Genomic DNA, 15863 nt, shown 5'->3' on the forward strand with positions numbered 1-15863 from the left:
ATAGGTACAAAGCTTTTCTGTTTAAGATTCAGTCATACACACTCCTTCACTGCTGGTGGGAATGCCGACTGGTTCAGCCCTTTTGGAAAACAGTATGGACGATTCTCAAAAAATTAGAAATTGAGCTCCCGTTTGACCCAGCAATACCACTCCTGGGAATATACCCCGAAGAGGCAAAAAAGTATAGTCGAAGTGACATCTGCACTTGTTTGTTCATTGAGCACTCTTTACAATAGCCAGAATCTGGAAAAAACCCGAGTGCCGAGAACAGATGACTGGTTAAAGAAACTTGGTACATCTACACAATGGAGTACTATGTCTGTGAGAAAAGATGAAGTCATGAAATTTTCATACAAGTGGTACTACATGGACAGTATCATGTTAAGAGAAATGACTCAGAAAGAAAGTGATAGACATAGAAAGATTGCATTCATCTGGGGAACATAAAGTAACAAAATAGGAGACTAACACCCAAGAGTGGCCGAGATTAGTACCGGGAATCTTACTCCATGGCTTGGAGGCCAACCACACATGCTAGGGGGAAAGGGAGCTCAGATAGAGAAGGGAGCACCAAATAAAGGGTGTTGGGAGGATCCTCCCAGGATGGGAGAAGCATACTGAAAGTAGACTATAGACCAAACATGATTGCCACCCATTGCCTCTTTTGCAAACCACAACACCCAATAGGAGAAAGAGAACAAAAGGGAATGCCCTGCCACAGAGGCAGGGTGAGATGGACGGTATGGGGGGTGGGAGGGATACTGGGATCCGTGGTGATGGGAAATGGGCACTGGTGGAGGGATGGGTATTTGATCATTGTATAATTGAAACCCTAGCACAAAAATTTGTAAGTCTACAACTGTACCTCATGGTGTCTCACTAATAAAAATTTAAAAAAAAAGATTCAGTCATACAATGATCAAACGCCCAACTGTCCAACAGTGCACATCTTCCCACCACCAATGTCCCCAGTATCCCTGCCATCCCATCCCTCTCCCTGTATCTATGGCAGACAATCGCTCATATTCTCTTTTGTATTGCTTGTTATGAATAGTTTAAGATGTCATGTGGCTGCAATAGTGGGTGCATGCTCCTGGAATTATAATATTTTAGATAATTAGGGTCTGGAGAAATCTGCAGCAAGCTGCTCGGTTCAGAGATTTTTTTGTGTGTGTCTCTGGATCTTGGTCATTAAGAAGCTTAAGTAACAGCTGGGAGAAGTTTGTGGGTGTGACTCCAGTGTCCCATGGGGATGGAGGCAGGTGGTGGGGAAGAGAAGAACCGGACCATCCCCTATTCCTTGAGGCCTGGTGTTGGTTGTCACTGAACCCATGTATTAATACTTCTCATTGGGTTCTGGAAGCAGGCAGCCACTAGGGTTTTAGTGGGTAGTTGGAAGAATGACACATAATCCTGTCTGAGGCACCCTGGTGAAGTCGGCCTGGCTCAAAGTAAGGAGGCAGGCTCACTCATCCAGGTACCCGCACAGCCGCAGAGCCCCTTCCCGGGGCTGTGGGTCTAACTAGATCCCCTGAGAACAGCCGGTTTTCATCCTTGGTCTGCAGGGAACGGGAATTGAGGCACACCACGTGAGCCCAAAGGTGAGCCATTCCACCAACCTCCGCTCACTCAGTCAGGTACCCGCCTGGTGGCAGGGCACCTTCCAGGGGCTGCACTTCTAACTAGATCCCCTAAGAGCAGCTGGTTTTCATCCTTGGTCTGCGGGGGACAAGAATTGAGGCACACTGCATGAGCCCAAAGCTAAGCCGTTCCGCTGCCCTCTGCTCACTCATCCAGGTACCCGCCCAGCAGCAGGGCCCCTTCCCAGGGCTATACGTCTAACTAGATCCCCTGAGAATGGCCGGTTTTCATCCTTGATCTGCAGGGGATGGGGATTGAGGCACACCGCGTGCAACCAAAGCTGAACCGTTCCGGGCACCCTCTGCTCATCTCACCCAGGTACCTGCCAGCGGCAGGCCTCCTTCCTGGAGCGGTGGCCACTAACGCAGCTGCAAGCTATTCTCCCCCTACATATCCCGTAAGAACCATAAGTTACCCTCTTAGATGCAATTAAACACTAGGTTAGCTTAACCACCAGGAACAAATTAGCCAATAATTCATTAAGCCTATCTCAATTTATTCTGCATCTTAAGCAGAATAGTAACAGTGAGAGTTAAGGTCTAAGCTACACATTTTACAATGGTAAAGCAACGCAGAAGCCCAACAAGCTAACTTATTGAAGAGGCTAGCCCAGAAGACACCAAGAGTAACAAAGTGCTACACAACCTCTCTGACAAAGAATTTATAAGGGAGCTACTGAGGATGCTTAGGGAGCTAAGAGAAATAATGGAAACCAATGTCAATAAAAGACAAGAGGATTTGAAGGTAGAAATAAGGAAAATGCAAATAAAATTACAAACGGAAATTTCAGACGTGCAAACCCTGGTAGGTGAATTGAAAAACTCAGTGGAAGGCCTCAGCAGCAGAGTAACAGCTGCTGAGGACAGAATCAGTGCGCTCGAAGATGAAGTCCAGAGACTCTCCAGAAAATGAAAAAAAGACTCACAATTAGGGAACAGATTGCAAGAGAAGATCGTGATAAAGCCAAGAGAAGTAACACAAGAATTATTGGAGTCCCGGAGGGACAGAAAGAAAACCCTGATGAAGAAGAAACCGTCAAAGACATCATTGCTATGACATTCCCAGAGATGAAGAAAACATGCGACCACATTCAGGAGGTCCGAAGGGTACGAGCTAGAAGAAATCCGAATAAAAATACCCCAAGACACATCCTGATCAAAATGACCAAATCTTAGATAGAGACAAAATTCTGAAAGCAGTAAGATCAAAGAAAGAAATTTCCTATAAAGGATCATCCTTAAGATTCACAGCTGATTTGTCTGATAAAACCCTCATGGCCCCAAAACAGTGGTGGGATATAGTGAAAAAACTCAATGAAATAAATGCCTCACCAAAAATACTTTACCCAGCGAGGCTCTCTTTCATAATAGAAGAAACCTAGTCCCCATACCTACACACCAACATGAAGAAACAAGGCAAATCCCCACCACATGGGGAGCACAACGAAAAGAATCCAGCAGCCTCTGTAGATACTGCTCACCTAAGGGACCTCTCTGACACAGAATTCAGATATGAAGTTATAAGATGTTCAATCAACTCAATGAAACAGTCAGACAGACATCCAGTAACTTGACAGAAAAAAATCGACAAATTACGGGAAGAAATGAGAGCAGAAATGTCATGAGTAAAAGATACTGTAGATAAAATAAAAAACTCAGTCTGTAGAATGACCGGAGCTGAAGAGAGAATCAGTGAGCTGGAAGATCAGCTGCACCAAGCCAACAGGCAACAACAAACAGTGGCAAGGGACCTCAAAATAGCTCTAGAGAGAATCAGAGTCCTAGCAGATGATTCCAAGAGGAACAACATTAGAATCATTGGAGTACCAGAAGCTCAGGGAAACAATCACAATGAAAAAAACATGGTTAAACAAATCATTGGTGAAAAATTCCCAGACCTCGACAATGCAGCCATTCAGGTTCAAGGAGACTGAAGGTTGCCAGCTAAAAGAGATCCTAACAAAAAAACTCCAAGACATATCATAGTTAGAATGATCAATGCTGCCGATAGAGATACAATACTGCAAGCAACAAGGTCAAATAAAGAAATCACATACAAAGGAGCACCCTTTCGATTCACAGCAGACCTATCAGAGGAAACCCTCAAAGCCCGAAGGGCAATGGCGGAATATAGTGAAAAAATTCACTGAAATGAATGCTTCACCAAGAATACTCTATACAGCTAAACTCTCACTCAAAATCAAAGAAACGGTACACTATTTTCTAGATAAACAGCAGCTCAGGAACTTCATAGACTCAAAACCAAACCTAAAAGAAGGACTAAAGGGGCTACTATAAGAACAAGACAAACCCTACAAGCACAATAGACGCTTAAAGAAAGATGACACAAAACCCCATAACAATAATCTTTCTCAACGTCAGTGGTCTAAATTCACCAATTAAGAGACACAGAATGGCAAAATGGATTCAGAGACAGAACCCAATATTCTGCTGCCTACAAGAAACTCATCTCAACACTCAGAGCAAACACAGACTCAAAGTGAAAGGAAGGAAAACAATCCTGCAAGCAAACAGCTCCTTCAAAAAAACTGGAGTGGCCACATTAGTATCGGACAACATTAACGTTGGGTTGAAAACGATTAGAAGGGAAAGTGAAGGCTGTTTTCTCTTCATCAAGGAATATGTACAACAGGAAGAAATCACACTCCTAAATGTATATGTACCTAATGAGGGAACAGCTAAAGATTTAAAACAACTACTAACAGATCTTAAGGAGGACATTGCTAGCAACACAACAGTAGCTGGAGACTTTAACATTGCCTTATCACCTTTGGATAGATCAACAAGAACAAATCTTAGCAAGGAAACATTGGCTTTGAAAGAAGAAATATAAGACAAAGGGTTTATAGACCTATACAGGGCTTTACACCCCAAAAAGAAAGAATACACATTCTTCTCCAGTGCACATGGAACATTCTCCAAAATAGACCATGTCCTAGGCGACAAAACATACCTCAATAGAATCAAGAAGATAGAAATAGTATCAACAATCTTTTCAGACCATGATACGCTGAGAATAGAAGTGAATCACGCACAGACACAGAGAACCAAATCAAATACCTGGAAATTCAACAACTCAATGCTGAACAACGAGTGGATCAGGAAGGAAGTCAAGGAGGAAATCAAAAGATATTTGGAAACAAATGAGAATGAAGACACAAGCTACCAGGATTTATGGAAGGCAGATAAGCCGTATTAAGGGGAAAATTTATAGCTATGAAAGCATATCTCAGGACGGAAGAAAGGATACACATAAACAACTTGACTTCACAGCTCAAGATCTTAGAAAAGGATCAACAGAGGAGCCCAAATCAGGCAGAAGGAAAGAGATCATAAAACTTAAGAGCAGAAATCAACGACATGGAAATCAAAGAAACAATCCAAAAAATCAACGAAACCAAGAGCTGGTTCTTCGAAAAAATAAATAAGATAAATAAACCACTAGCAACACTCACACAGAAACAGAGAGAGAACCCTAATAAATCGAATCAGAAATGAGAATGGGGATACATAACAGAAACCAAAGAAATTCGAAAGATCATCAGAGACTACTTTGAACGTCTGTATGCCACAAAACAAGAGAACATAGAAGAAATAAATTCCTGAATTCCTATAATCTCCCAAAGCTGTATCAAGAATAGCTGTATCTGAATAGACCTATTAACACCAAGGAAATTGAAAGTGTAATTAAAAGTCTTCCCAAAAACAAAAGCCCAGGTCCAGAAAGATTCACTAGCGAATTTTTCCAAACATTTAAAGAGGACCTATTGCCCGTTCTTCTCAAGCTTTTCCAGGAAATTGAAAAAACACAAACTCTCCCAAACAGTTTCTATGAAGCCCGTATCTCTCTAATACCAAAAGGAAACAAGGACACCACAAGAAAAGAAAACTACAGGCCGATATCCCTGATGAACACGGATGCGAAGATTCTCAACAAAATACTAGCAAATAGAATTCAACAACTCATCAAAAATAATCATACATCATAATCAAGTGGGATTCATCCCAGGGATGGAAGGATGGTTTAACATTCAGAAATCAATCAACATAATCCATCATATCAAGAAAAGAAAAGATAAAAATATGATCATATCAATAAATGCAGAGAAAGCATCTGAGAAGATCCAGCACCAGTTTATGTGAAAACCCTCGCCAAAATGGGGATAGAGGGGACTTTCCTCAATATAGTTAAAGCCATCTACCACAAACCTACAGCAAGCATCATCTTCAATGGGGAAAAACTGAGAGCCTTCCCCCTAAGATCAGGGACGAGACAAGGATGCCCACTCTCTCCACTACTGTTCAATATAGTACTGAAAGTACTGGCAATAGCGCTTAGGCAAGAAAAAGACATTAAGGGCATCCAGGTAGCAAAGGAAGAAATCAAGCTCTCACTATTCTCAGACGATATGATACTATATGTAGGGAACCCTAAAACCTCTATCAAGAAACTCCTAGAAACAATAGACTTGTATAGTAAAGTTGCAGGCTATAAAATCAGTACCCTAAAGTCCATGGCTTTCCTATACGCAAATAGTCAAAGAGCAGAAAGTGACATGAAGAAAACATTCCCGTTTACAATTGTTCCCCAGAAAATCAAGTACCTAGGAATCAGCTTAACCAAGGAGGTAAAGGACCTTTACAAAGAAAACTACAAAACGCTACTTCAGGAAATAAAAGAGGACACGAGGAAATGAAAAATTATCCCCTGTTCATGGATCGGGAGAATTAACATTTTCAAAATAGCAATAGTATCCAAAGTACTGTACAAATTCAATGCAATTCCTATTATGATACCCATGACATTCTTCAAAGAAATGGAGCAAACACTCCTGAAAGTTATATAAAACAATAAGCCCCCATGAATAGCTAAAGCAATTCTTGCGAAAAAGAAAATGGGAGGAATCAACCTCCCTAACTTCAAACTCTATTACAAAGCAGTAATAATTAAAACAGCATAGTACTGGAACAAAGGCAGAGCTGTACACCGGTGGAACACGGTTGAATATACTTACATCTCCCCACAAGCATATGATCATCTAATCTTTGATAAGGGGGCAAGAAAAGTGAAGTAGAGCCCGGAAAGCCTCTTTAACAAATTGTGCTGGCAAAACTGGATGGTTACATGCAAAAAAGTGTGCTCAGATCTCTGCCTAATGCCATGTACAAAAGAAAGGTCAAAATGAATTAAAGACCTCAACATCAGACCAAAATCCATAAGGTTCATTGAAGACAAAGTTGGCAAAACCGTCCATGATACTGAAACTAATGGTATCTTCAAAGATGTCACGCCACTGGCCAAGCAAGTGAAAACAGAGATAGACAAATGGGACTATCTTAAACTAAGAAGCTTCTGCACCTCAAAAGAAACAGTGACCAAAATACAAAGACAGTCTACAGAATGGGAAAGGATATTCGCCCAATACCCATCTGATAAAGGTTTGATATCAAGGACATACAAAGCACTGGTTGAACTCCACAAGAAGAAAACATCCAACCCCATTAAAAATGGGGCGACGAAATGAACAGAAAATTTCTCAAAGAAGAAATCCGAATGGCTAAAAGGCACATGAGAAAATGCTCTACATCATTAATCATCAGGGAGATGCAGATCAAAACCACAATGAGATATCATTTCATACCACAGAGACTGGCCCACATCCAACAGAACAAAAGCAACTGGTGCTGACGCGGATGTGGCAAGAAGGGGACCCTCCTTCACTGCTGGTGGGAATGCCAACTGATTCAGCCCTTTTGGAAGACAGTATGGACGATTCTCAAAAAATTAGAAATTGAGCTCCCATTTGACCCAGCCATACCACTCCTGGGAATATATCCCGGAGAGGCAAAAAAGTATAGTTGAAGTTACATCTGCAATTGTTAGTTCATTGCAGCACACTTTACAATAGCCAGAATCTGGAAAAAACCCGAGTGCCCAAGAACAGATGACTGGTTAAAGAAACTTTGGTACATCTACACAATGTAGTACTATGTAGCTGTTAGAAAAGATGAAGTCATGAAATTTACATACAACTGGTATCATGTTAAGCGAAATGAGTCAGAAAGCGAGGGATAGACATAGATAGACTGCATTCATCTGGGGAACATAAAGTAACAAAACAGGAGACTAACACTCAAGAGTGGCCGAGATTAGTAACAAAAATTTTGCTCCATGGCTTGGAGGCCAGCCACACATGCTAGGGGAAAAGGGAGCTCAGATAGAGAAGGGAGCACCAAATAAAGGGTGTTGGGTGGATCCTCTCAGGATGGGAGAATCATGTTGAATGTAGACTATAGACCAAACATGATTGCCACTTAATGCCTCTTTTGCAAACCACAACATCCAATAGGAGAGAGAGAACTAAAGGGAATGCCCTGCCACAGAGGCAGGGCGGGATGGGGGGATGGGGTGTGGGAGGGATACTGGGACCCGTGGTGGTGGAAAATGGGCACTGGTGGAGGAATGGGTGGATAAAGGATCAAACATGGTAACCTCTCAGGGTCTTTACTGCAAACCATAATGCCCAAAAGTAGAGAGAGATGAAAGGATGAAACAGCACTGACCACACAAGTGGAAGCAATAGTGAATCATGTCTGCCATGGAGGCAGGGGGAGGGTGGGAAAGGGGGGTATACCAGGGATATTGGTGGTGGGGAATGTGCACTGGTGGAGGAATGGATGTTTGATCATTGTGTGATTGTAACCCAAACCTCGGTGCCATGTAATCCCATCAACGGTCAAGACCCAGACATTATAAAACCCTACTCCCGGAAGCATCTTATTATCTAGTTCTTACTTTGGAGAACCTGGCAGGCTACCAAAAGTATCCTGCCCACATGGCAGAGTCTGGCAAACTCCCCATGGTGTATTCAATATGCCAAAAACCAGTAACAATGAAGGGTCTCATTCTCCTGATCCTGAAAGAACCTTGAATGTGACCCCGAAAGAACCTCGAATGTGGCACTTTTTAAATATCTCAGGGCTAGGATGAAGGAGACGTTACTGGGGTCTGCTGGAGACAACTGATGAACAATAGGATGACAGTAATACGTGATACAGTGAACCCAAACATGAAAGCTTGTAACTATCTCACAGTGATTCAACAAAATTTTTAAAAATTAAAAAAAAAAAGTAAGGAGGCATCTCTGCAGTGATCTGCTCAGTTCAGAGATTCTTTTTTGTGTCTCTGGATCATGACCCTTGTTTCCATTTCTTCCAGGGAAATTAACTATTGGCATGCAGGCTGCAGGGCACACCCACTAGCCTGTAGCATGCCACCGGTTCTGACTGCGGCTTTTGATCTTTCGAATTATGGGTCTCTGAAATAAGGCCAATAAATGATCCTGTATAACTGATCTGCAGGTGGTGTGTGGGTGTGTCTCCCACATACCTAAATATTGGCCGCTTAATTTCTTGGTAAACTTGGCCTCAAGTTGTTGGGTTCTGGACAAAAGCACAGCATCAATTTTGGGGTACCAGGAAGTCTGAATGAACCATCAGGCTCCTGATGCACTTGCCCCACAGGCTAATCTGCTGCCAGCACCATACCCCTAAAATAATTTTTCAATGAAAAAAGAAGTCCAAGGGAAACCAGCATCAAAGGAGAAATAAGTCAAATATTTCCAAGTATCACTGTCAAATGTGAGGTGCAATAAACACAAGGGTGGTATGGTTGTAGGAAGAAAATCTCAAGTCTGACACACAGATGAAATGGTGGCATATTTAGCTGACTTACAACTTGGGGAACTACAGGCAAACAAGACATGAAGTTTAAAAGAAAGTTTTCTGGGGAACACAGTACAGTCTTGACCAATAGGTGGACCCTCCAAAGAAAGTCATGAAGGACAGATTACCATGCAAGGTAACAACGAGTTTATGTAACAGTGTGGCACAGCAAGTTGTTAAGGAATACCACCACATGTTATTAGGGTTATTGGTAACCCAGAATATAACCAAAAGAGTGTAACTAAGAACCTAAAAACTTTGGAAAGGCAAAAAAATGAAGTGGAGATATTTTTTAATCTAAAGAAAAATGTAGAATGTATTAAGTGGTACTACATGGAAAGTATCATGCTAAGTGAAATGAGTCAGAAAGAGAGGGACAGACATAGAAAGGATTGCATACATCTGGGGAATATAAACTAACAAAATAGGAGGCTAACACCCAAGAATAGTTAAGTACCAGGAGGTTCGCTCCATGGCTTGGAGGCAAGCCGCACATGCTGGGGTAAAAGGCAGCTCAGATAGAGAAGGGAGCACCAAATAAACCGTGTCGTGAGGATCCTCCCGGTATGGGAGATGCATGCTGAAAGTAGACTCTAGACCGAACATGATTGCCACTCAATACCTCTTCTGAAAACCACAGCACCCAAAAGGAGAGAGAGAACAAAAGGGAATGCCCTGACACAGAGGCACGGTGAGATGAGGAGGTAGGTGGGGGTGGAAGGGATACTGGGATCATTGGTGGTGGAGAATGGGCACTGGTGGAGGGATGGGTACCAGATCATTGTATAACTGAAACCCAAGCACAAAAATTTGTAAGTCTGCAACTGTACCTCATGGTGTTTCACTAACAAATTTTTTTTAAAAAAAGAAAAGAAAAATGTAGAAGGTATGTATGGAAGAGGTATTACATGGCAGTGTGTAAGAAATGTGCCCTATGTATCTCTAAAAGGCAAAACTAGGGTAAGTAGGCAGAATGTCTTTTATGGCAAAAGTGAGGAGGAGGGCTGGAAAGAGAGGTCAATGGGAAAGATGCTTCCCTTGTATGAAGCCAATGCAGGTTTAAGCCCTGACATAGGGTCCAGAGTCCCTCCAAGACTGATCTCTGAGCAAAGAGTCAGGAATAAGCCCTGTTCAACAATAGGTATGGCCCAACGCCCCCCCCCCCGAAAAAAAGGAAAGCTGTAATGAATATAAAGGCAAGAGTTTTTTGCCAAGTAGGAAGCAGATAGTTTCTAAAGTTCCTTTCAAGTCAAAGATTCTAAAGGGGGAAAAAAGCAGTGGCCTATGGGGATGGGCAAACAGTGATTTACCAAGTGCATATGGGAGGCTGTTGAGGAGAAACAAAAGAATAGCTTAATCTCAGATGCCTCACATTTTGGAACTTAAGAATCTTTTGGTGTTTAAACAGAACAAATAAGGCATATAACAAAAATAAAGCTTTTAAAAACTCTGGGTACAAGAGATTATTGATGTTCTCTCGATCCTCAAAGAGGTACCTGGACAACAAGCAACCAAAAGCTTATTAGAAAAGAAAATCTCCAGGCAGCATGCCTGTATTGCATGCAGCCAACCTGGGATCAGTGCTTGGCACCAGGAGTGATCCCTGAGCACAGAGCCAAGTTTATGCTCTGAGCACTGCTGGATATGACCACAAACACAAAATTTTAAAGGAACAAAAAAGAAAAAAGAAAAGCAAATCTTATATTCCAACCAAGGCTCACTGAATCATAAGCTGTGGATTAACCGAGTTCCTAGGTGGTCACTGCTCTCAGAAAAGGTATAAATGTAAAATGGACCCCAAAGTGAGCTAATCAGATTGAGACCACAGAGCATATGACCACCCCAAACCTGAAATACATTTAATAAAACAAGATAAAACACCAGAAGAAACATGTGACTACTTACAGAATTAGGCATGGCTGCACAAGAATACAGGGTATCTCGACCGGCTAATCGTTGTATATTTTCCAAAAGCAGACCAACAAATGGGAGGTACAATTGTGCTATTTTGGCTTGCTGGTTCTGAAAAAATGATGGTTAAAATAGTAACTTTTCTAAGGGTAGTGTATACACTATTCATACATAATACAAATACACGAGAAATAAAATATCCCCCTATATTGGTACAAAGACTAAAATCAGGCTAATAGTTACAATGAATTTCTGAGGCATAGTCATTACATATTCTCAAAATTAAATGTCACAATATTTTGTGGACATTTGGATTTCTAGATTATACAGAATGGAATCATAGCCCTCAGAGCAAAATGAAGCAAAAGACCAACAAATGGCTTTAACAAATAGAAACTGATCCATTAAGGCAGATGCTATTCATCTTATTTAATTTCCAGGGCAGGTTGATTTTCACAAGATCAGGAATTGCGTCTGTCTTACTGCTTCATCTCCAGTGCCTGAGCACATAGCAGATGGTCAATACACAGCTACTGAAGAATAAAAGAAGTAAAAACCCAGTGAATTACCCTATTCACTCAAGAAACATGTTTTGGCTTTGATTAAAGCTGCAATGAAAATCATGTGATCTTAGGCCTGTGATGAAGCACCTGCTTTGGCTGTTTGAGGCCCTGGGTTCAATCCCCAGCACAGAAGTGAAAAACAAAATAGACTAAAATTACTATGGCCACCTATATCAATTTTAAGACAAGAGATATAAATATGTTTATAAATATGTAAAAACAAAACTGGTCAGCAGTAGTGTTAATGCAGAATAGCTTACTCGAATGTGTTGTTTTTCTCAGTTACAGATGTGTCTCACCAGATATGTGCATAACTTAAGTTAGCAAAAACAGCAGTGGTGGTGTCTTCCACATTTAGGATTTTAGAAAGTTTGTTCGGGGACATAGATAAGATCTTTAGGTCACAACAGTCAATCCATAGAACACACAGAGGATCAATGGTGGGTGCAGAGACACAGTACAGGGGTTATGGTGTTGGCTTTGCATGCAGTGAGCCACAGTTTGAACCCCAGCACCAGTTATGATCCCCTAAGCACTGCCAGGAATGATCCCTGAACACAGAGTGAGCAATAAGCCCTGCACACAGCTGATATGCCCCTAACAAGTTCCCACAATAAAGAAAGATGGATGGTAGCTTGCTTGTACTTTATCTTGGGGTGAGTCAATAGTTTTTCCTAAGTCTTTTGTGAATTTTGAAAATAATTCTTTTATTCTCTCTTTTTTAGAATCACTATGAGATACATAGTTACAAAGCTGTTCATGATTGAATTTCAATGTTCCAACATACATCCCTTCACCAGTGTATGTTTCCCTCCACCAATGCCCTCAGCCCCCTGCCTGCCTCTCTGGCAGACACTTTTCTTCTTTTTAACAATCATTTGTTTTGTTTTTTTTTGTGTGTGGGGGAGGCCCACATCCAGCGATGCTTAGGTTTTACTCCTCGCTCAATGCTCAGGGATCACTCCTGCTTGTGCTCGAGGGATCCTATGGGATGCTGGGGATCAAACCCAGGTCAGTTGTGTGTAAGCCCAGCACCCTCCCTACTATCCCATCACTCTGGCCTCTTAAGAGTAATTCTTGAAAGGGCCAGAGAGATAGTACCAAAAGTAAAGCTAGTACAATATGCTAGAGACTAGTACAATTTCCTATCCAAGGCAGGAATGGTTCTTAGCTGCATCTCTGACATATGCTAAGTTTTTAAATTTCTGAAACTCTTCACACCCTTTCACCAGCTCTGTTAGATACCAAGTTTCTTCATTGACTCCCTGTAAGTCCTACCTGCTAAGTACTGCTCTGCCCTTTGGAAACAAAAAGAGTAAGTCTATTCCATTTTTATATCCCAGGCCTTAAAATATTTAGAGACAGTTATCATCAACTTAATTCACTCTTCACAACCCTCATCAATCTCCTTTGTTCTTCATGTTTTTTTGATTTCGCGATTTTTCACCATCCTTATCACTCTTTTGAAGGCAGACCTAATTTCCCAATATCTCAATTAAGATTTAAGAGATTGTATAGTACCATGATCAAGATCACAGATTTGGGAATTTAGACATACATAAATTCTAGCTCTTCCATTATTAGCTACTTGATTTTCATTATCTCTATCACAATTTTCTCTTTGGCAAAATGAGTAAATAATAATGATATCAATTCATGCAATGTGCTTATGATGTCTAGAACATACAGAGTGCTCAATAAACTTTAGCTACTATTATAGCTTTCAGATGGGAGAACATTTTAGTTCTGATTGATAGCAACCACTAAGGAAAGAGATACGAGATACACTTTCACTCTCTCACAGGTGAACAGGAAAATCGTCAATAGAAATGCATTAAGAGTTTTGAATGCACATGAACTGAAGCAATATTACAGTAGGTAGGGTGCTTGCCTCCCTCCTGGCCAACTCAGATTCAATCTCTGGCAACCCATATGGCCCCCCCACCCCGAGTACTGCCAGGAATTATCTCTGACTATAGAAACAGCTGTAAACCCTGAGAATTTCCAGGTGTGATCCAAAAACCAAAACCTAAAACACAAAAAGCAAAAAAAAGTTTGACTGCAAAAAGAAAAACATATAAGAGTCTAATAATAGATGAGTGGTTAGTTAAGTAATGCATATCTATAGGATGGGATGACATAGATTTTTTTCTTCTTAATATATTTATTTTTTATTAAAATTTTTTATATTGAATCACCATGAGATACACAGTTAGAAAGTTGTTCATGACTGGGTTTCAGTCATACAATGTTCCAAAACCTGTCCCTCCACAAGTGTACATTTCCCACCACCAGTGTCCCAGATTTTTAAGGCAGTCAATAAAATATTCAGGATGTATTTTGTGAAAATATGCACATGGCTTCATATACATATAAAACTATACACACACAAAATACATAAACACAATGCATACTGGTAATATCCACTATTTTTGCAAAGATAATTTAGAAAATAGAGATAAGATATGGGGAATAAGTAATTTTTCAGGGAGCAATACTCAGCTGTGCTCAGGACTTACTCCTGGTTCTATGCTCAGAGATCACTCCTGGAGGGGTTCAGAGGACAGGAGGTGCAGAGAATCGAGCCCAGGCTGACTGAGTGCAAGGCAAGCACCTTACCAGCTATACTATATCTCCAGGCCCAGGGTAAGAATTTGAATGTTTTTTCCTTACCATGTATGTGAACTACTTTTTAAATTTTTTTATTGAATCGTCATGAGATGTACAGTTACAAAGCTGTTCATGATCGTGTTTCAGTCATACAATGTTCCAACAACCATCTCTCCACCACTGTACATTTCCCACAACCAATGTCCCCAGTTTCTCTCTCTTCCCCGCCCCACATCTCTTTCTTTTTTTCTCCTCCCCCTCCCTTTTAGGCATTATAGTTTGCAATACATACTGAGAGATTATCATGTCTGTTCTTTGACCCACTTTCAGAATGCAATTTTTATCCAGAGTGATCTTTGGTATATCTACACAATGGAATAATATGCAGCTATTAGGAATTTCATGAAGTCATCAAATTTGCTTATAAATGAAAGACATGGAAAGTATCATGCTGAGTGAAATGAGTTAAAAGGAGAGTGACAGACTTAGAATGACTGTCCTCATTTATGGGAACTACTTATGTTTTAAAAAAAAAAAGAAAAAGTTGTGTCAGAAAGATGTCTCAATAGGTTAGAGTACAGGCTGGCTGGCAGGGCCCCAAATTCTATCTCTGGTACCACATGTCCCCCAAGCACTGTCATGAGTGACAACTTAGCACTGAGCCAGGAGTAGCTCCCTGAGCATCACTGTGTGTGCCCTCCAGGGGTAAGGAAATAAGATTTCCTGTCAGTTAAAGTGAAAGTGAGAGTCTCTTAGTATCAACAAGACTGACAGTGGGTAAAAGAATCGAGACACACCCCTCCAGGTCAAGTATCAGACACTGGACTCTATTATGATGAATGGGGGTCAAAGAGTACTGGGGCTAGGGTGCTTCTAATTTCCAATATTGCATATGGTTTCCTGAGCACTGCCAGGAATGATCCCTAAATGATCCCCAGAGCCAGGAGTAAGCCTTGAGTAACAGTGGCTGTGGCCCCTGTCCCCCACCTCACTCCTTACCCCTAAAAAGAATATTGTGCTGAATAGGAAAAAGCTGTCTCATGGTAACTGTAACAACTTGGGAAGTTTCTCAAAACACAATTTGTAAATAGTACAGGCAAGGGACCAGGGGCATTTCTAGAATATCATTCAAAAAGGGGCTGAGAAGAAGCAATGTGACTGGAATGAGAGGAAAGGCTAGTCACTGAGGGATCTACTCTCAAAGGAGCCTTTAACAGGAAGTTCTTTTTTCCCAATGATGGTAGATTTTTCCAGGGCCATTTTAGAGGTCCCAACAGAATTTATAGGGGCTTGAAACTCTCTCTTCTCAATCATCCCATTGGCATCATCATTAGTAGTGAATATTTCATTTGACATAAAACATTCAAATGTGACAAATGACTTAGTCCTCATT

General features: G+C 41.1%; 1 protein-coding gene across 2 annotated transcripts in view; it reads right to left on the bottom strand.

Moving 5' to 3' along the window:
- The window catches only part of DOCK11 (dedicator of cytokinesis 11), a 277634-nt gene that overhangs the window by 93049 nt on the left and 168722 nt on the right, over positions 1 to 15863 (bottom strand). For both annotated transcript variants that reach the window (XM_056125843.1, XM_056125842.1), the window contains one exon: positions 11292 to 11408. In XM_056125843.1, coding sequence (XP_055981818.1) covers positions 11292 to 11408 — 117 coding nt within the window. The remainder of the gene's footprint in view (positions 1 to 11291; positions 11409 to 15863) is intronic.

The sequence above is a fragment of the Sorex fumeus genome, unplaced genomic scaffold, assembly GCF_029834395.1.
Source record: "Sorex fumeus unplaced genomic scaffold, SorFum_2.1 ptg000058l, whole genome shotgun sequence".
Classification (NCBI taxonomy): domain Eukaryota; kingdom Metazoa; phylum Chordata; class Mammalia; order Eulipotyphla; family Soricidae; genus Sorex; species Sorex fumeus.